At 42.4% G+C, this 23,063-nt stretch overlaps 1 protein-coding gene across 5 annotated transcripts in view; it reads right to left on the reverse strand.

The window, feature by feature from the left end:
• Positions 1–2,239: 2,239 nt before the first annotated feature.
• KCTD1 (potassium channel tetramerization domain containing 1) overlaps positions 2,240–23,063 on the reverse strand; it is a 643,332-nt gene continuing 622,508 nt past the window's right edge. For all 5 annotated transcript variants that reach the window (XM_044065435.1, XM_044065436.1, XM_044065437.1 and 2 more), the window contains one exon: positions 2,240–2,918. In XM_044065435.1, coding sequence (XP_043921370.1) covers positions 2,760–2,918 — 159 coding nt within the window. In that variant the 3' untranslated portion in view covers positions 2,240–2,759. The remainder of the gene's footprint in view (positions 2,919–23,063) is intronic.

Below are 23,063 nucleotides of genomic sequence, written 5' to 3' on the forward strand. Positions count from 1 at the left end.
CAGAGTCATCAGACTCCTGTTCAGACAAAACTACTGGGGACAGATCTCTTTTTCTTTAGGAAGAGGTAGCTTGGCTTCCCCTGATCAGCATGATAAGGTCTTCCGCCGTTTAAAGCATTTGAGACTGAGGCAAGGAAGCATGTGCCTGAGATTGGGTTGTCGGTTTCTTGGATGCGGTTCATAACTTGGGCCTTAGAAACTCTGTAGTTTTCGAAAGAATGGTAGATGCGAAAGAGGTTGTCAGTTTGTGTCGAGAATCGGTAGTGCAAAGTACTTCCTCGGATGCCAGTGCCTGCTCAGCAGCTCCAGACCCATCCAAGGGTGAGACAAAAGCAGGATCCTTAATCCTTAGTTGAAGAAGAGTTTTGCTGCATACCGGACTCCAAAAGGGTCTCGGTAGCGGCCTGCGAATCCACAGAAGCGGCCATCAGGGGCTGCGAAAGCATCTCAATGAAGACCGGAGAACTGATGACTAGCTTAACGGAAGAGTTGCCGGTAGGTTTGGACCTGTGCGGTCTGTCTTGGTCTTTATCCTTATGTTTTTTTCGGATGATCTGCTGTCGGATGGCTTACCGAAGCCATATTGGAATTCAAGGACCGTAAGCAAAAATATCTAGCTACAATAAGGGCCCGACGATGTATAGTTCTGGCACTAAACAAAGCACAAAAGCGACAGCGGGGGACGTCATGGTCTGGGCCTATGCAAGTGACGCAGTAAGAATGAAAGTCTCGTTGTGGTATTTGCTTTCCCCAGGCGAGACAATTGTAAACTTTTTCTGACATCGGTTATTGCAAGAAAAAAGGATCCCCAATGGGGTACTTAGCTTTAGAAGACTTCAGCTTCAATTCGGAAGACAAAACTCAGGTAGCGACTAACCGCCACTCGTGCGAACTGCTTCTGCTTCGGGCTCCACGGCAAGAAAGACTGATGTAATGGCATTGGCTACCTTACTTTATACTACTGATGACCTGATGTCAGTCCAGAAGCGACAGCAACCGATGCAGAAATACTAAGCGCCTCTGGTATTCGGGCCGGCCGAGGGCTACCCTGGCAGGGATAACCCAAATGTGATGACTGCAACAGTGAAACATGAAGAACATCTACAAATAAAAACATATGCACAGCTAGGATACAACCTTCTGACAGCTTTTAACACATATAAAAATAAACCTTTTCTACATTTTTTGGTCATCCATATCACATCCACCTAGCTACTTGAACATAACCTTCCAATTCACACATAAATAAATCATGGCATCTCAGTAGTAAAACTGTCATTTAACCTTTAAGATTGCAGTACACCAGGGATGCCCAAGTGACACATGGAAATGCTATAATTAATGTAAACAACCTCCTGTTGATTTGTGCAATCCTATGTACATGTGCATATAAGAAATAAGTTCTGGTCATTAAAACATGCCTGTGACAATAACAAATGAGAAAAATCAAAGCAATTTATCCAGCTACTGCCAACACTATAATTTTAGCTATGAACTGATTTGAAGCTCCCTGAGCAGCAATAAACACTGCTGCTACTCATATCATAGAAACGCTGCTACAAGCAGATGGTTTAATACGGCCTGCATATCATCACTGAACCAGCATGTCACCATCCCTCAGTACTAAAAATCATATTCCTTTTAAAAAAAATTTAAAAAGTGATAGCAAAATTAACGAAAAAATAAACAAATCTGACAAGGCAGACTGCAAGTATTTGTCCAGCTCTCTCTCTCTAGCAACAAGGATTTGTAATGTTTACCGTATTATCTGCATTTCAACTTAATTTACAAATCAGCTGATGCTTCGCAACTGTTGCTCTCACTCTCCCTACAAACAGATTAATTATTCCTGCTTAAAAAGACAAACACAGCAGCCACATACCCTCATGAGTATGACATAAGCCTCCCTGTACAGTGACTTCAGCTGCTCCATTAAAGGGTATTGGTTTGTCTTTTCAGAGCTGCTGGCTGTGTGTGTGTGGTGGTGTGTACCCAGGTAAAATGAAGATGCTAAACACAAAACAGCTTTAACAGGATATGTGTTACAATACTTATGAAGGATCCCCAGCGGACCATACTCTATTTTTCTTTCTAGGGCATATTAAAAAAGTGCTTCTACTCAACTACTCCTTATAGCAGCATCTAAAATCCCTACTGCAAAAAACCTTGCAAATGGGACCTCACTGTATAACCACTAACAATGAAGTTAATGCACTGTAACAGGACTGAAGATGGTGGCTCATGAAAGAAATCTGTTTACTAATGGAAGGGTAATCCAACACAATAAGAGGAACAGACCAAATAATCTGATTCATCAAGGCCTGGAAATACATTTTAGGGGATAATGTTAAGGAAATTCCTAGTCAACACCACTCAAAAAATGCAATATGAAATAAAACATAGAAAATTCAATGCTCCAGCTGTTAAGAACCTGAAAAATTCATCTGTCTATGATTTTGTCCAATAAGGGAGTTCAGTAAAAACTTTGAAGTGGCTACATTATAAGGTGCCCTGGTACAACTGAGGATACACTGGCCATCAAAAGACACTGAAAATGACAACAGGAAGTTTAATTGTGCATTTAAACCACAGAAGATGTTTTCCAAACTGAAATGCACGGTTTGGATTTTTCTGGATGCTCCCATCAAAACAAAGACGCAGTCTAGTCAAAAGAAAATTCCTGCACAATGCCCAAGGATTGACACACTTCCTTTCTTTCACGGTAAAAGGGTCCTGTTATATTGGTAGAATTTGTCCATTTAGTCCAGAGGCTCCTGTTTTATTCTAATGACAGAGGGTGCTCTACATGTCCGTCTGATCTCTCTTCTCAGTACATATTCACTGAACTGGGATGAGTCAACCCCACCACCACATGAACCAACAATGTCAAATCCTCTTTGCTGCAATCTTTCCAGCACCTGAAAAGGAGGCAAAACACACAAAAGAGTGAAGTTAAATAAAATAATCCATCAGAAAACAGCATTACAACAGCATAACCCATACACAGCTCTGGATAACTTCACAACGTTATAAGAGCACCAGAGTATCACATAACAGCAGATGCTTTATAGAAGCTGATATGGAGTTGGATGGCAAGTTCATTTCCAACTATTATTCCAACCTCGTAAAATACCACCAAGACTGACTGATATTCTGGTATATAACCAATTTTGTTTACCAGATGTTAATGTTAGTCAGAATTTAAGCACAAATAAAGGCACTGTTCCATGTGATGGCTGTTCCATCTGTCAATATGTAGTGAGTTCTTTTCCCTATATTAATGGTATTAAATTTACAGCTAGGTATGAATACAGTTGTAATACTGAGGGGCTAGTCTATGTGCTGAGATGTGGATGCAATAAGTTCTACATAGGGGAAACTTATCGGAGTTTTAGGGTCTGGTTACAGGGACATACAAAATAAAAAAAACTAGAGAGTCCCCTTGTGAGCCATTTCATGACAGCACACAATTCTGATCCTGATTCTCTTAGGGGTTGTGTTCTGCAAAAATTGCAAGTTGGTATAGGTGAATGTGTGTCCTTAAAAAATAAACTTTTAAAAAAAGAAACCCTCTTGATTTTAAAGTATGGTACTTTGGAGCCTCACGGACTCAATAAGGAATGTAATTGGAAGTATGTGATTTAAATTGCATGCTTAATTGAATAAATTGTCTTGTGAAATATGCTGTATTTAAGTAAAGAGTGTTTTGTAGTGTTATTACTCTTGGAAGGCTGTGCAAGCCGAGGCGCTAAGTGTTTCATTAAAATTGCTTACTTCTTGTATCAGTGGTCTTGGTGGTATTTTAAAATTTTATTTTTTATTTTTTAAGTTGTATTTGTTATTATTCCAACCTCCTCTCCATACATATCCACACATACATGCACAAACAAAAGGCATGTTTAGGCGTGAAGCTCTTCTCTAATTTTAATTTAAATGCGTTGGCCAACCATATGTTGTCTGCCTTACATAACCTACGGTAGAAGCTTACCAGTCACACACATGGAAAAAAAACTGTACTGCTCAACAAAGCACAACAGGAACAGTCTGTTAGGTGTACACCAAAGTTTAAACAGTATCCCTCACTGATGCAAAACTAAAAACTTTTCTTTACTACAGCAGACAGGAGACTGCTATAGTTACTGCATTTTTCCATTAGAAGCTTCATCAAAATATAAAACAGTGCTCTGTGGTTCTCGGAAAAAAAAGTGCGACTACAACCGACATCAAGAAGAATCATACCACACAAACTGTACCATCAAAATGATGGTAAACAACACAACAGTATCAATGTGTGCAATTTTCAGAGACTTCACTTGCATCAGGACATATAAAAATATAGCGTAGGCAATAGCAATCAAAATAACGCTGTCTACATCAAAAATACGGAGGAGAGAATCGAAGACACTTGTATAACTTAAGTTAGAAAGATTAAGAAAAAACATTTTTGTTAAAATAGTTTATTAAATTTATTTTATTATAAAATCATTATTATTAAATTATGTCTGTGTGTGTGAAAATATCATTGTCTGCATCAAAAATACGGAGGAGGGAATCAAAGACACTTGTATAACTTAAGTTAGAAAGATTAAGAAAAAACAAAATTTTTGTTAAAATATTTTATTAAATGTATTATTTTATTATAAAATCATTATTATTAAATTATGTGTATGTGTGTCTCTCTAAATATATATATATATATATATATATATATATACACATATATATATTTATAGATTAGATACAGATATACATATACGTAATCTAGGGAATTAGTTGCCTTAGTTGACACAGCAAAATGTCGATGGCAAAAATATCAAGCATAAAAGGCTGACAATGGAAATGATGACAGTCAACTGCACATGAGCAAGAAATATCCTTACCATATGCAACCCAAAAAATTTTTTTTTTGCAGGGGGTAAGCCACCCTGCACTTCACCCCCCCCCCTTACTAATTATACATACTAACTTTGAGATTGCACAATCTCTGGCAAAAGGGAATGCTTCTCCACCTGGGGATTGTCGATCTAACATAACTCCCGACCATCTGCATTTGCCGACCAACTGTGGTCGATCAAGCAGCTGTTGGTATTTTGCTGTGCTGCCCAAATTCAGGAATCCCACTATATATAGACAGGTGCTTCAACAAAGTATTAGTTTTAAGGGTGTGCACACTTATGCAACCAGCTTATTGTACGTTTTTTTATTTTTTATATTTTTTCCCCTAACAGATTTGTTTGTTTTTCAACTGAATTGTACAGGTTACAGGTCACATTAAAGGTGGGAAAATGTCTGAAATTATTTATTGCATTCTCATTTTTTTATATCTCAAAAACTTGGCATTTTAACAGGGGTGTGTACACTTTTTATATCCAGGTTGTGTGTGTATGTATGTATATATATATATATATATATATATATATATATATATATATATATATATATATATATATATATATCTTTGGGATGCAGGAAGAAACTGAAGTACCAAGGAAAAAACACACAGAGGGAAGATGTGCAGATATGTACAAAAAGTACTCCAGACAAGCTGAATCACTCAAATACAAAAGAAATCAAAACCAAAGCACAGTTATGGAAGAGGAAATTTAGAATTCTGTACTAACCTAAAAAGAAGCAATATATAGTTCTGCAGTCATATTTTCTGTCAATCTGTTACTGCTATGCAACAACGATATGCATTTTAAAGGCACCTTAATTGCAACCTTTAATTATCAACTCGATCCATCTAAAGGCCTAGTTTAGTCGACAACCCATAGGTACAAAAGTTGATTAGAAACAAACAGTCAACAAGTTCTCCAGTTTGTAGGACAAAGGCCTTTCCAATGTTGTGCTATTACTTATTTCATCACAGTCAGTACTGGACTACAGCCCTTGATATTAGGATAGACAAATATAATCAGGTTGTTAAATAACACAAGTGACTTCAGAATGATCACATCATCGGATCAAACAGCTTGTAAAGATATGTGTCAATGATTTAATACACGGCATCATGTCATTCTAGCAAAATGGGAGTTAATGAGATAAAAACATTTGATAAATACACAATACATTTGATAAATACACAATACAAGCAGAAAGATATGGCCAGCTGCCTGTCAGGTGCCAGGTTCCGCACCACATAACACACGCACTCAGGTCGCTCCACAACAGGTACAAATATGACTCGGTCATTGTCCATGTTGGTGGGAACGACCTGGGATGTACCGCCCTGAACTACATGAAAAGAGATGTAGAGGAGCTCTCGATCTTGTAGCCCACGCAGGTATGACCCTAGCCCTGAGTAGCATTCTACCGTCACCAAGAATGATACCACAGTACAAAGAGAAAATGATTGACTTTAACAATTGGCTAAGTTTCTGTGTCATTCTAAGGGGATCCAGTATCTGTCTGCCTGGGATGACATGATCGACAGACCTCAATGCCTCACCACAGATGGTCTGCACCCGTCACTCCTGGGATTCCGGATACTGGCCAAAGCTCTTGCAGCTCCTACAGTGCCTTTTTTAGGCAATGTCCTGAAAGTGAAACTACCCCTTTAACAGTCACAAACAAACAAAATCTGAGGGTTATGCTACTCAACGGTAGAAGCCTAAATCTCAAAATGCACTCACTCAAAGCACTCCTAAAAATGGAGAACATCGACATCTGTGCAGTGATTGAGACGTGGTTCAACGCTCATGAGAGCACCCCTGCATGACCAGGCTACAATTCTTTCCACACCTTTCGGCCCCCAAATCCGGACTGAAACACTAAAGGCCGAGAAGTCTCCATATTCATAAAAGATATGTACACCTCCAGACAAACAGCCCAACATAACGCATGTGAGATACTTCAGGAGCAGCTAACACTGGGTAAAACTGCAATCCAGGTTGTAGCTTGCTATAGATCCCCCACCATGGCCCAAGAGTCCCACTCCACATTCCTAAACACACTGGAAAATATTAGGATACAACCGGATACCTTTGTACTAGGAGATTTTAACTACCCCGCAATTAATTGGGGAAAATTACTCATGTACCAACGCACTAGCTCAACATTTTCTGGAATTCATTAATTCCAACGCCCCAGACCAACGCATTCTTACCCCCAACCAGGTGTAGAAACATCCTTGACTTGGTCATTACCACCATGGGCGACTGTTGCTCTTCACATGAAATCAATTCCTCCCTGGTCAGATCTGACCACAAACTTATTACCATGGACATCCACATCCCACCCTCATTAAAGGAAAACACCATAAAAACTGCTCCAAAGTCAACTTTGAGCTTCTAAAAATTGAGGTGGCAAACTTCACGATGCCCACGCAAATGGAAAATAGGTGTACGACTGCTGAATCATACACAAATGCATTGTATGAACACATACACATGTGCATGGAATGGGCCATACCAAACAGAACTAAGACTTTCATTTTGTTTTTACGGATTGGTTTTTCAGTGACCTTCTCACTTATTGTTTGTTTGCGATATTTTTGCAGTGACCCTAATGATAATGGACATCAGCTGGGTATAACATCCCTGTGTTTCTTATGCTTAGTCAAACACTCTGCTTGTGCTGTGCTGACGAGATCATAACAAGACCGAAATATGCATATCCAAAGCTAGTGGGGTTTGGCTTTATTGGCCTGAAATTGTCCATTAAAATGGCAAAACAAGTCATGGGCATTCAAAATCGCCAATTAGCGGAAACACCTGATGTTCATAAGGGTCATCTGCAAATATCCCATGTGCCTCTGACACAAGAGGTCACTTAGTGGAAGTTCTAGCTTTGCTGGAGTTTTCATTTTCTTTTTTCCTCCAAAAAAACAGGAAAGCCAATCTGGTGGATCCCTACCATAAACAAACTCTACAACAGCAGAAAAACTGTTGCACGAAAGAGTGAAATCCCAACACTGGAAAAACTCCCTTGTTAGCCTCAGCAAAAAACTGAGAAACCTTATCAAATCATCTAAAGCCTGTTACGAAAACAAAATTGCTGCAGATTCTAAAGACAACCACAAGGCATTATATAGTTATGTCAATAATCTACATGGCAATACTCAGATCTGCTCTGAGTTACAGCACAATGGCAATACATATCCAGAACCAACTGATATTGGCAGACAGGTTCAGTGCGAAATTTACCCTCCTTTCACTCCCCAAAGGGCCCATCTCAATACTTGAGGAATGGCAAGTCCCTATCTTCACAGCTATGCAGGTAAAAACTGCGCTGTCCAAAGCCAAGAATACAGCTTCATTGGGACCTGACAATATCCCGGGCTGTGTCCTACATGAACTACAAAATGAACTAGCACCACACCCGAGTACCATGTTAAATCACAGCCTCATTTCAGGCTTTGCTCCTGCAGAATGGCACACTCTTACGGTCATCTCATTCCACAAAGGGGGAGTGACTGCAGATCCTGGTAACTACCGACCCATTAGCCTGATGAGTCTGATATGTAAGGCCATGTAGCGCGTCATCATGGACCTCATCAACAGGGACCCAGGGAATCAACAAACTCTGGACCCCGTGCAGTTTGGGTTTGTGAAAGGCAGATCATGCCTGCTCAACCTAATAGACTTCAAATCTGTCACCAGAGCTGTGGATGAGCGTAAGGTAGTACACACAGCCTACATAGATCTTGCCAAGGCCTTTGACGCCATACCCCACTCAGGAATCAAAGACAGACTTACTAAACTGGGCATAAATCCTTATGTCATAAGATGGGTGGCCACCTGGCTCACTGACAGAACCCACATTGTAAAAGTAGCAGAATCTAAACCTGACTACTGACCAGTTACAATTGGCATTCCACAGGGATCGGTCCTGGGTCCTCTCCTGTTTGGCATCTACTTCTCATAAGTCCAAGCCAATACAAAGGGGCTCTGGTTGACCAAGTTCTCAGATAACTGCAAATTGGGAGAAATCATAGAGTCTCCTAAGGATGCAGACATCCTACAACAAGGCCTCACTGAGACCAATGACTGGTGCAAGAGCCATGGCCTCAAGGTCAATGCCAAAAAGTGCATTGTCATTCCCTTTGGGAAAGGTTTGGTGCCCATGAACTACCACATAGGTGGTAGTCCACTAAACACCAAAGGAGTGATAAGAGACCTGGGGACACAGGTAGACAGCAACCTCTCCTTTGATAACCACATTGCCACTGTGGTCAGAAAGTCCTTCTATGTAGCACATCTTATCACAAAAAATTTCTCATCTAGAAAGAAGGAGGTCATAGTCCCTCTTTACTCATCCCTCATTAGACCTATTACTGAGTATAACGCCCCATTTGGTACATACCTCTCTAGACACCTACAACAACTGGAAAGGCCACAGAAATACTTAACTAATAGGATCTTAGGCCTTAGACATATGCCCTACACTGACAGACTCAAAAAACTCCAGCTATACTCGGTCTCATACTGCCTACTTAGAGGCGATCTCTGCTTGACATACAAAGCCATGTCTGACCCGGAGCTGCTAGACATGCTACACCTAAAGAAATCTCAATCCCTCAGTGCCACACGCTCCAGGGACCTAAACCTCATTACCACCATAAACAGAACATGCTGGAGGGGACAGGTTCCTAACCCAGTGACTTCCCATACTCTGAAGCAAACTCCCCATACATGTCAAGCAGAGCACTTCACTGACCCTTTTCAAGAGAAATCTTGATGAGTGGATGGGCAATAGGAAGTTCACCCCAGGGATCACTTCAATGGCCCTACTTGACAGGGGCACGGGAAGCTAACTGCAGGTGGCAGTCACCCCGGTGACCACCTCAGTGGCCTTGCTTGACAACGGCACTGGGAACTAACATTGGGCAGCATGATGCCAGGAAATTTCTTGGGCTAGGCTTGTATAGGCCCCAGGGCCATTAGCCTAGTACACACCTATGAACCTATACACGTAAAGAACAAAATGAGTTCCAGCCCACAGAGTTTGTTTCAAGTTTCTTCATTCCATTATGGCAATCCACCATAGAAAAAGCAGGCCAGTTTCACTTAATAAAGCTTCATCAGTGCATAATAAAAGCTACAGTATGAAACTTGTTTACATACTCTCACATTCAAAGAAAACAGAAAAGCCATCATGTGAGTCACACTCCCAACACAAGCTACCTACTCAGAAGGATAAGGGAGCAACAACTACCACATATATCTGAATATAAATGTGTAGATGCATATTTCACACAACTGCAAAACTCAAAATATCTACTGGCAGCAATGCTCACATGAGCCAACACTAAAACTTGCTCTAATTGTATAAATCTGAACAGATTTAAATTTAGAAAACAATTTAAATCAAGTGCACACAATGACCCTAAGCACTACATTTTTTTTTTCTTTTTAAAAATTTGCTCATTCATAGTTTTTGGGACTACAAGTTATAATCTTGTCAATGGCAATTAAAGTAAATATTGTATTGTGGTACGTCAAGTTATGTTAAAACAAAGGACTGCATTCTCTACAACAAAGATAACTAACTCGACAAACAATAACAGTCCAAAAAAAAAAAAAAACTATAGCACTGGCAAATGTAACAAATCAATTTACTGTTAAGCACTTTTGCCCACTTTACCATTCATATCCTCCTTCCAAGGCAAAAAAACGGTTTAAAACCAAACCATAACCTGTCACTAAAAGCAGTTATGTGGAAAACATGGGGTCAGTTGCATACATCGTACAAAGATGTCAGGAATAAAAATAAGATCTCCAAAGTCTGCCTCAAGAGTTAAGCAGTACAGAGTTCATCAGCAACACAATCCACAGTTCACTATCCAAGATTAGAGCAAGTGCTTTTGTTCCTGAAAAAGCAGAACTTCCTCAGAATCTTAGCATCTTATATGTTTTGAAGGTAACCCAACTCAAGAGTGAACTAGAAGGAATTACCAGAATTAGACTAGTCCACCCTAAGTTGGAAAACTGTAATTCTGGTACTTCCTGCTACTTCACTCCTGAGTTGGACTACCTTCAAAACATAAGATGCTAAGATTCTGAGTAAGTTACGGTTTACTGCTATTGAGGATGTGTGCTGCATAAGTCAGTGCAGAATGCATTGTTATGAAGAATGTTTTAATAAAACCTACCTAGTCATTTATGTCCATTATACCACCTTATATTGTGTGCTTCCTTGGGGAATGTGTGTTGGAAGTGGGGCATATTTTCCAGAGGGAATGTGCAGAGGAATCTCTTTTGCCATTGGATGGAGAATATAAACAGTGAACTCCTCTTTCCATGCTGAAACAAGCAGAAAAGCAGAGCAACAGACTCCCAAGTGGCAAAAAAGTTGATCTCCAAAGTATACTTCAAGGAGATCTGAATAAAACTGGACCCCTAAATCAGTAAATTATAGCAGCAGCAGTAGCTCAGTGAGTCTGACACAACTTCACTTCACCTAGTATGTGAACTGCTGCTCGAGTGAAGACACTGTCTATGGGCCACTGCTAGACATGCATACACAGCAAGAGTTAGGGTTCCTCCTGAAATGCAGGCCTCTAGCAGACCCAAGAAACCACTGATGAGCTGCCTCTCTCTTCCACCTCTGCCCCTCTCAATGCAATTCCTAAATAGCTTGTAACCTATCCCAGTACAGCCCGCCCCATGAGAAATCTGGACCTCCTAAAGATCAATGGAGGCTTCTCCAGAGATATTCTGACCCCACTGTCATTACGAAGAGGGAAGGGATATAGACTTTAGTTCACAGATGTCCTCAGGTCTAACCTATGACAGACAGTGATGACATTATAGCTTCTGATTCTCCACCATGATGACGCATTCTTTGGAAATACTCATCTGTTCATGAGAAAACATTTCTAGTGGCAAGAACATGAGACCTCTGCATCAAAGAAAAGGGCTAAAAAACATCTGGGACTGGAACCCGAACCTCTAAAGCCAGTATCTATTCCTCAAGTCCAGGTGGCCCTCCTAAATGGATGTAATGCTGCCTCCCTGAGGCCAAACTCCTAACCTCTGCCCCTAAGAAATCTGTCTGCTTTTACACAGTCCTGGCATTCTCACAAATTCCTTTACAAAAATCCACTGCAGATCCACATATGTCACTGGAATCTGCCACCAGAGCTAAACTGTCCACACAGAGAAATACTATCCCTACTGACAGGCATAGTAGCTTGCTTGACAGAGATGGGAAGCTGTATGCTTTAGTGCCCCTGGCTTTTAGGGCCCTAAATTGCCAGACCCACATCCTGAAATACCAAGAGCATGTCCTCAAACAACTTATGGATGGTTGTGGGAGAGTTAAGGATGGGATTAGTGGGATGGATCTCTTGAAAAAGATCGAAACCACTATCCAACTGTGAAAACATGCACTGAAGTGTGGATATAATACTAAGGATGCAGCATTCAGGGGATGTGTCTTAACAAGACATGCCTGGTTGAGGACCCAGCCCCTGTTTGAGAATGGAAAAATGCAACTCCTGACTACCACATTAGATAAGGAACTGTTCTTTGGACTCCAAGCATATAGTGTATTCAGAAAGCTGGAGGATAAGAAGAATGTGGGACTGGTCAAACACATATGCTCCATCCTCTCCTTCCCAAGTATAATAGAAAATGCCACTTTAAATAATGAGTTTTTATGGAAGGCAAAGCAACGGTAAAAAAAAAAAGTTAAAAAGGCCTCCCTGAAGAAGATGGCAGCATGACATGGCCAGAGGCTCATATGGCACTTTGACTAACATGGGGCAGCTGTGTCTATACCAGTCCCCTTCCTCACTTTCCCCCAAACTCCCATCCTGGTCCTTACTTTCACCACCACTGAACTTCCCTCAGAACCCCACAACACAAGGCCAACTGACCACATATTTCTAATACTGGCATAGTATAATAAAAGGGTTTATGAGTCCTAAACATAACCTCCAGGACTTACAAATTACAATTCACCAAAAACTGAGAAAATGAGGCATCCTTCCTGGGCTAAAAGACAAAGACAGTCTGGTGGCATCAATTCTGGTCCACATGCTAGCTTAGCCCATTACAGAGAAAGTTCCTGCAAATGTTCCCACACAAGGCTGTTCCATACTGCAAGAAAAGACAGAATCTAGAGACCAACTGAAGATTCAGAATCATACAAAACACAAGGTAACTAGGCCCAGTGGCCATTTACATCTCATCAACACCCACTGTTACACTTTACCTGTTTTTTTGAGGAGCAACAGACCAGTCATACCAGGAGTGATTTTTTGGGTAGCCATCAACTTGTCCAACTTCTTTTTGGAGGAAGAAAGTGTGTTGCATTTCTTAATTTGGAATGGAAATTTGTGCCACAGAAGGGTCAGTATTGCATGATGAATCTCTCTCTCTTCAATGTGTTGCGTTTACATGCTGAATCGAGTTTAGAGCCCTGGTCTAGTGTTAAGCGATGATCTGAAGAAGATACCGAAAGCGCTTATCGTTTGGAATACATAGGGACTGTTTTATTCTACATCAAGATTTTAACTTGACACGAAGATTTTAACTTTTCCAACAATAAAAGGATTTTAACTGCCATTAAAGCTAGAAGCTTTTATTTGATCTGTTAGACTGGTTAAGCTGTTATCACAGTTCATCACAGTCACATAGCAGCTACTACATCTTCAGTGTGGATACTTTGTATATCAGACCAAAAAGATTGGATACTTTGAAGCCATCATAAGACTGGATACTTTGGAGCCATCATTTCGCTATGATACAACTGCATTCACAGCGTGAATATCTTGTAAGTGCATTTAATTTAAGTACTGGAAATGTATGCAAGTTTTTTGCTATATATGTTGCACTTTTAAGTTTTATATAATTTAACCACACTACCTATTCTCCAAGAGAACTTTACTTCACTGGCCATTGTTGTACAGCGTTTCATTTTGAATACTGTTTTTACTTGTTACTGATAGCTGTACTTTAGCATTAGGAGGTACCCTTTCTTTATTGGTCTAGTGTTAGTGGGGCAGTTTAACTTGTACAGATAAGAGATCCTGGACTACAGGATCCCTAACAGTCAGAAAGGCAAGGCACAAATCGTCCCTAAGAAGTATATAAAACATTGAATACTGGGACACTGCTGCCGGCCTCTCCTGGTACCTCCTGTCTTTTACGCCTGTAACCTTTTTAGTTAGGAACTTCTTGGATCTCTCCGGTTGTTTGATATGCCTGGCAAGATACATCCCAAAAGGGGCACTGTATTTGACTATAGGTCTGATCAGTGTGGAATACAGAGCAAGAACTTCCTTGGATCTAGATGGAATGCCTATTGCAATCTGCTGTGCCAGGTAAAAATACTTCCTAACCACTGTTGCAACACGGTTGTCACAGGCAATGAAATTAACTACACATGTTCCACGGTTTCTTGCCACACTTTCATTACTTACCATATACAATGATATTACACATTTTACCATTTAGTATTTTTGAGCACCAACTGTTGACTTGGGTAAGTTCCAATTGAAGCTTCTGTATATAAGAAGGGAACTTGAGGATGACAACAAGTTTGCAATCATCCGCAAACTTGGTTAACCAGAGATCCCCATTTTTAATTTGGAGATCTGTGACGTAGATCTCAAAGAGTAGAGGTCTCCGCATGGGAACACCAATACTCACCTTCAAGTTCTCCAAGAATGCAACTGTCACCATCACTACATGGGTTTTAACCATTTAACTATGTAGGGGATTAATTTGGATCTTATTCCGTTTGTTTACTATGTTAGTATGTGGCATGGTATCAAAAGCTTTAGGTAGGCTGAGGCATGCTAAATGACCACTTTCCGGATATTTTGTTACCATCACAGACCAGATTTATTAGATAAGTTCAACCCATAAAGTCAAACTGGGGGTCAAGCCTTATAAGACTTTTGATATAATAGTTAATTAGGCCAGTTATATGTTCAATGGCTTTGCATATGAGACTACTAAGGCTAATGGGTGTGCAGTTTCTGGGGTCAGTGGTGGGTCAGCGGTGGATCTACTATTGTGAAGAGACATCACCACAGCTGAGCACCACACTTTGGGGCAAAACCAGTTGCCAAGCTCAGGTTCAATAGCTGTAGGAGCAGGTCTACTACAGAATGTTTTGTACTGTTTATTAGGCAACTGGGTATATTAGCAGCTACCATGGATATTGTATTTTATTTTTGACAGTACCTTTAGCAAGTGTTCTTTGACTCTCAAGGGGGGTGGGATTCTGTGGGCTCCGTATAGTTGTTTCGGAGTGAAATTTGCACTGAATTTGTTGGCTAGTATTTTAGCTATATATATATATACATATATATATATATATATATATATATATATATATATATACTGAACTGAAGTGGGCAGTGCTATTTTGGATAAGTTCTGAGCAATATAGGTGCTACTCCTTAGTTTCCTAATGCAGTTAACAAATTTGTTATGGTCTTTAGCTTCTGATGCTAGCCTAAGTTCATGAGATACATTCACTTTCCTGATGGAAACTTTTTAATGTTAACCTTGATTTGAAGTATTTTGTTTTGCTGTGTAGTTTAAAAACTTGTTTTCTTCAACTGTATTTTTTATTTACACACATGGACCATCATGTTGGTTTACTTTCACACTTCCTATTTTGTCAGGACTGCCAGGTCAATGCATATATCCAGGTGCACATAGAGTTTGTTTGCATGACTTGCTGTGTCCATACTTGGGTAATACAGTTAAACTTGAATTATGAGACTTCATCATAAAACTGTAGAAAGTTGGTATGGCTGAAGTCTCTGAATTTTGTGATATCTGCATCTTACTATTTGAAGATTTTGAAGGATAAGGTTGCCAGTTTGCGATTTTAACTGAGGAAGGAGATAATGGGAGAAAGAAGACATTGATACCATACTGGCTAGGACCACATCAAGAATATTGTGTAATGTAGTGGATTCCTCGACAATTTGGTCTAGGTAGTGTTTGTTGATGAAGCTAAGAAATTTTTGGGTGTAACCTACAGTTGAGGTATAAGTATTCCAGTTTATCTTTGGCAAGTCTTCTATTATAATGGAATTCTTGTTAATCTGAAGTTCATCCAGTATCCAGTGTACTCAGGAATCCAACATGGCTTTCTTTGAGTATAGAGGGGGTCCTGTAACATACTACAATCTGATAATCTAACTGTTGGTCCTATTTAGTATGATTTGGTTCTCAATCAGTTCATTTTTCGGGTCTATGGAAATCTGTCTTGAAGCTGTGTGGTCTTTAATAAAAATGGATACTCCACAGCAGTTACCATTAGGCCAAAAAATAGGATAACTGCACCCTGGTAAGGAGGGGATGATTCCTGCACTTTTAAACCAAGTTTTTGCAATAACTCAGACATGTATGTGCTCCAAATGCAGTATGACCTGAAGATCAGGCAATGTCTTATTTAGACTCCTGGCATTGAGCATAGCCATCTTGATGTAGTCTGGGGCTTGAGTGGTTTCTTTTGTTAGGTTAGAAGATGTACTTGCCGGACTCTGCCTAAAATGGCACTATGGTGGCAGCATACATTTTAGCCAGTATGTGGAACACCTCGACTGAGAGGTGTAAGCCAATCCTGGCAAAGCCAGATGGACTGTCTAGCATCTCTTCCCATGCTGACATACACTGGATCATCCCAGAATGACAACTATACATCTAATAGCATAAAACAATTATCTATTCCCTGTACTCTGGCATCATATCACAGAGAAGGAAAGACTTTGCTCAAAACCAGGGTCTTACTTCCATTTTTGACATGCAAAGAGAACTCTGTCATGTCTTTCTGCATATTCCTCAGGGTTGTTACGAGCCAGGTCATTCACACCCACATGGATCAACTAGCATGGCACAATCACATCTGTTTGGCTTATACGTCTGTAGGGTCCTTGATATGTTGGAGAGCTTGGCTCCTGAAAGGCAACTCACTGCCACCCTCTCTCTGTCCAACCTCATGAGAGCTGAGTCAGTGTGACAATGGAGTCACCAATCACTGGAGTTTGTATGCATCAGTTTTGAAATAGTGTGCTAATAGATGTTGTACTGTTTGACTTGCACATGTATTGGAGGCCTAGTCAGGGACTTTTTAAGGGCATCAATTTATGATAGTTTACTGTGTATTTGTGTGAAATTCAGTGGGTGTGTGTTGCACACAGGTTGTGTTCGTTTGTAAAATGGAGGCTTCAGATTTGGTTAAGTACATGCATCTCTCATACACAGCGATTAACTGACTGCAGGCATCAAGCAACTCTGCCTGACTATACATATCAAGTGCTACGAGTCTGGCAACTCTGGGGGGATAATACGATTGACCTTTCATTTAAGTATAAGAATTCAAGTTAAATAATAATATTGATTTTAAGAAAGCTTTTAAGTAGTTGCTTTCTGATAGAAGTGGAATATGGCAAATCTAATCTGACAATGTGGGAATATAGCTAGTGTCTCTTACTGAGTGTGAGAATGACTAGGTTTGTTCCAGAGAATGTGAAACTGAAGAATATGCGTTTAACTAGTACAATGTTGCATGGTGTGGTGTTCAGTGCTATTACTCTAGCAGAGAATGAAAGAACACACAAAAAAAATTAACTAGGACTTCAAACAACAATACTTATTTCCAGAATACATTACCAATTTCATTCTTTACCGCAGAACTACCACTTGCTCACAGAAGCTAACACTTGACCAACAATGTATAAAACAGCAGCAAAATTAAGGAAAATCAGAGGTTAACACTAAATCAGATACCAAAAACACTTCAGCAATGTAGTTACAGTCAGATGACTGTATGAGCACAGAACAGTTTCTTTACAAAGTACAGTAAAACCAAATAAAATTAGAAGTTATGTACCTACCATAACGTTCCATGTTAGTTGTCTTCTCTCGCCTTCTTTCTTGCTGGATGGGTTCGGAGCCGATCCTCGGCTCCGACTCGGCACTTGCTTAGCTTGAGAACTCCTTTTACCAGCTCGAGGCAACCCTATATCCCATGATGCAAGGCAGGACTACCTCAGATCTCGTTTGGTAGCTAACCTACCCTGCTAAGGACTAACCTAAAATATTTAGGAAACCCAAGTTCATAATAAAAGAGTCCTCTAATGAAGAATCAGGAGGAAACAACCTGATAGGAACTCTTCAAGATCTGTCCAGGCCAGGGGGAAGGAGGGAGGGACGCAAGAAAGAAGGCGAGAGAAGACAACTAACATGGAACGTTATGGTAGGTACATAACTTCTAAATGTTAAGTTGTCAATCTCGCCTTCATTCTTGCTGGATGGGACTGCGTCCCTAGCACCTGTATCCCGGGTGGCTCAATGGAACAGACCCTTGAGAACTGTGGAACCAAAACTGGCCCTGTCTCTGGAGGCCAAATCTAACTTGTAATGAGAGACAAAGGTATGAGGAGTGGCCCAAGTAGCTGCTGCACGAATGGTATCAATGGGTAGTCTATCCTGAAAAGCTGCAGAAGTGGATAGACTCCTGGTTGAATGTGCTTTCGGTTTAGAAGGTAGTTGCTTGCCTCTGAGTGAGTACACATAAGAAATGGTGGAAGACAACCATCTGGATAAGGTCACTTTAGACACTGGGAGACCTTTCCTGTTTTCTGCATAGGAGACAAATAATTGGTCCGATTTCCTGAATTGTTTCGTTCTATGCAAATAGTACCTGAGCTGACGATGGACATCCAAAAAATGAAGCTTTTGTTCAGCTCTGTCAGAATAGTTTGGGAAAAAAACTGGTAGATCTATGGATTGATTAATATTGGTTTGAGACACAACTTTGGGGAGAAAGGACGGGTTCATTCTTAAGGATACCCTGTCCTTGTGAAAAAACAAGTAAGGGGAACGGATGCAGAGAGCTTGAATCTCGGAAACCCTTCTTGCTGAAGTGACAGCCACTAAAAATATAGTTTTCCAGGTCAATAATTTCAATGGACATGAAGCAGACGGTTCGAAGGGTGGTAACATCAAGGATGCCAACATTAAATTTAGATCCCATTGTGGAGGAGGATGTTTTATTGGCGGCTTTAGGAGAAACACTCCTCTCAGAAAGGCCTTGCATAGTCTATGAGACATAATGTTATGATCTTGCAAGCCAACATGATACTTGGAAATAGCAGCCAGTTGAACTTTTACTGTAGATGAAGAAGATCCTGACTGAAAAACCTCAGCCAGGAAATCTAAAACAGAATGCACAGGAGCAGTAAAGGAATCAATATTTCTGGAATTTGCCCAAATGGAAAAACGTCGCCACTTGCTAGCATAAACGGTTCTGGTGGACGACTTTAAAGAAGCCACTAAGATATCTCTGACCGGATCAGAGATCATAGGAAGCCTGGCTAGGGAAGGAAGTGGAGCAACCAAGCAGTGAGGTTGAGAGAATGAATGGCCCGGTGCTGTTGACCCGACTGGTGGATCAAGAGATCCGGAACTGGGTCCAGATGCCAGGGCTGCACCAGGAGATGATGATGCCGAGACGGAAACCAAATTTGTCGAGGCCAGTAAGGGGCAATGAGAATCAACTTGGCCCTCAAAACGGTGGCTTTCTGAATGACTTGTGGAATCAAGGGAAAGGAGGAAAAGCGTACAGAAGTCCCGGGCCAATCCTGGGTTAGAGAGTCTCTCAGGGGTTGGCCAGGTAGGGGAAAGAGGGTGAAAAAAATCGGGGCACTTGTTGTTTTGGGGTGTAGCAAAAAGATCGCAACAAGGTGTGCCCCACTTCAGAAAAATCTGGTCCACTACAGATTGATTGAGAGACCACTCGTGAGGCATGAGAATGGATGTGCTCAGCCTGTCCGCTAAGAGGTTGGACCTGCCGGGGATGTGCGTTGCTATCAGAAACCGATGAGAGGAGATTGCCCATTGCCAAAGTCTGAGAGCTTCTTGACACAACGGATAGGACCTGGTCCCGCCCTGCTTGTTGATGTACCAGACCACGGACATGTTGTCCGTTTGTACTGCAATAGTCCCTACGGGAAGAAAGTCGTTGAGGGCTTGCAACGTTAAAAGCACCGCTCTCATCTCCAGGACATTTATGTGCAGATGGTATTCTATGGGTTGCCACGTCCGTGGACCATCCTGCCCTGATAATGCCCCCCCCCACCCGCTCAGAGGGGCATCCGGAGTAACTGTGGCCAACGGAGGGGAACAAAAGGTCGGCCCTGATGAAGAAGAGGGGAAGATATCCACCAGTTCAGATGAGTCCTGCACGATTGTGTGACTAAGATTTCGTGCCTCATCGGAAGACTGTGGAACGACCACTGAGTGAATAACATCCACTGCAGAAGACGCATGTGAAAGCGAGCCAGTGGTAGAAGAACAATGGCCGCAGCCATAAGACCTAGAACCTTTAGTATCAGTCTGGCTTTGACTTTGCTGCTCTGCAATAAAATCCGAACGTATTTTTGGATGTCCAGAATTCTTTGATCTGTTAGTCTGGCTAACATTTTGACGGTGTTTAATTCTGCGCCTATAAAGGTGATAGATTGGCAAGGCCGCAGAGAAGATTTTTCGAAATTCACTGAAATTCCCAAACTCCTGCATAGCTGCAGAGTGTAGTCTCTGGTCTGAAGAAGCTGACACCTGGTGGTGGCGGAGAGGAGCCAGTCGTCTAAATAAGGAAACACCTGGAATCCTTGACGTCTCAGATGAGCTGTGACCACTGCCATGCATTTGGTAAACACTCTGGGGGCTGAAGTGAGGCCAAAGGGCAGGGCTCTGAATTGGTAATGACTGGTCCCTAGCCGAAAGCGGAGAAACCTTCTGGAGCGCCTGTGAATCTTTATGTGATAGTACGTGTCCTGAAGGTCTATAGAGCACATCCAGTTGTCCTTGCCCAGTAAGGGCAGAATGGACTGAAGCGTGACCATCCAAAATCTTGCCTTCTTGACAAATCTGTTTAGACTGCTCAGGTCTAATATTGGTCTCCAATCTCCCGTCCTTTTGGGGACCAAAAAGAATCTCGAGTAGACGCCGGATCCTACTTGGTCTGCCGGAACAGTCTGGACGACTCTTTTTTCTAGGAGCTTTGAAACCTCCTGTTCTGCCAAATCCCTTTGACCGGGTGAGATGTCTGGAAGGGATTGTTGAGGTATGGGATACCTTTCGAAGGGGATTGTGTAACTCTCGGATATGATCGACTGTACCCACATATCTTGTGAAAGGGAATGCCAGGCTACTGGGTACAGCAAAATCCTTCCCCCGACTGCCTCCAAGGGTGGACAGTCGGGCAACACCTCAGGGGTGCTGAAAGGGCTTCTCAGGAAGAGACTCCCTGTTGCCCTGGTTCTGAGGACCCCCCCTGCCTCTAGGGCGGCGTCTATTATTGTTACCCCCTCTGCCTCTGGGGGTAAACTGACCACGTGTGTCCGGTGTAGCTCCTTGGGCTTTGTGGAACCACATCTTCCCTCCCTTCTGACCCTTGGGATATGGTCTAGAAGGGGTGGAAAATGGACTCCCAACGGCAGAAAGAGTTTTACCGTCCTGCTCACACCTGGTCAAGGTATCCTTCACCTGAGGTCCGAACAAAGCCGAACCGTCAAAGGGGGTATTGGTGAAGGACGCCTTAAAGGGGTCCGTAAAATTACAAAGCCGCATCCAGGCTTGACGTCTAAGAGCCACTCCTGTGCCTGCGGCCCTGCTCGCTCCATCGGCCGCATAGGATATGAGCCGCATGGAGGAGTTGGATAAGGAATTCAGGATTGCTAGCTGTGAGGCAATCTTTTCTTGAGCCCCAGCAGCAGAAGGATCCTGGACCACTTCACCTAGTTCCTTGAGAATATCTCTCTGAAGCCTGGTGAAGTGACAAAGGTAGTTCAGCGACGATAGCAAAGGTCGCTGAAGAAAACATCCGCTTTCCATACCTGTCCATGGTCCTAGAATCCTTGTTAGGAGGATGGACAGGTACTGAAGGATCCGCAAGTTCCTTCTTAGTGGCCGCCACCACCATAGTATCCACAGAGACGCCCTTGGAAAGAAACTGTTTGTCCGTAGGGGCCGTAATAAACTTGGATGGTCTCCTGGGGACAGGTTCCACAGAATCTGGAGCTGCCCACGCCTTCCGAGCCACTACCTGCATAAGTGGGTCAAAAGGCGGAGACACCCAGGAGGTGGAGGGTCGGGATCCAAAAGCCTCCAGGTATACCGACTCATCCTCGGAGGGGTCAATGGAGGGCCATTTCCCCCTCTGTTTGAGGAGCTCAAGGATGTCTGAAAAGGAGACATCCTCAGAGGGGGATCGTGGGGAACCCTCCGACTCATCTAAGTCGGTATCAGATGTAGTAGACTCAGGGGAGTCTGTGTGTTTCCTCTTACACGTCCTCTTCCGAGGGGGTTCCCCTGCAGGATCAGGAGAAACCTTGGAAGAGGAAGATATTCCCAATGGGGAAACCTGGGGCGATGGATCCTTGGGCCTGAGAGCAAGAGGCTGGTAAGAGGCGTCTACAGGCACCGAAGAGGGTGGAGCTAGAGGGATGGACCGTTGACCTGGCTCAGGTGCCAGGACACTCCTCATCACCTCAAAGGCTCCCCTCCCCGGGAGACCGGAATATTCCCGTTCCGAGGAAATAAGAATTCCCGGCTCCACTGAGAGGGAAGGCTCCGAGGCCGATGTCGGTGCCGAGCTTACCAAAGCCGAAGCCCCGAGAGGGAGAGCGGGGTCGGACAAGGGTCCGATGCCACTAGCCCCCTCGGAGCAGACTAGGGAAACTCGATGACCGGATCCCTCCAAGGAAGGTCTCAAGGAGGAGATCGGAGCCGAAGACGACGGAGCCGAAAAAGGATTTATCGGTTCCGGCGCCGACACAGTCGCTGTCCCGAGAAGCTCCGGCTCCGAACTCTGATGGGGAGTCGGAGGAGGAAGTTCAAGGGGTGAAGCAATAGCCGAAGTCTGCTGAGACGGGCTATGGAGCATTTGGGCCAGTGCCTGCGACTTTAACAGCCTGCTTACCACCCTCTCTAAATCGTGGTCAGACAGCCTGGAAGATCTCGAAGATCGGCTCCGATGACTCCGCTCCGACAAAAGAGGAGACCCCGGAGCCAAGTGGATAGATTCCAAAGACGGGGACCGAGATCTCTTCTTGGAGGAAGTCATCGGAGCCGACGTCCTATGGGTTC

This window comes from Protopterus annectens, chromosome 3.part0, assembly GCF_019279795.1.
Source record: "Protopterus annectens isolate FY-2018-M chromosome 3.part0, PAN1.0, whole genome shotgun sequence".
NCBI lineage: Eukaryota > Metazoa > Chordata > Ceratodontiformes > Protopteridae > Protopterus > Protopterus annectens.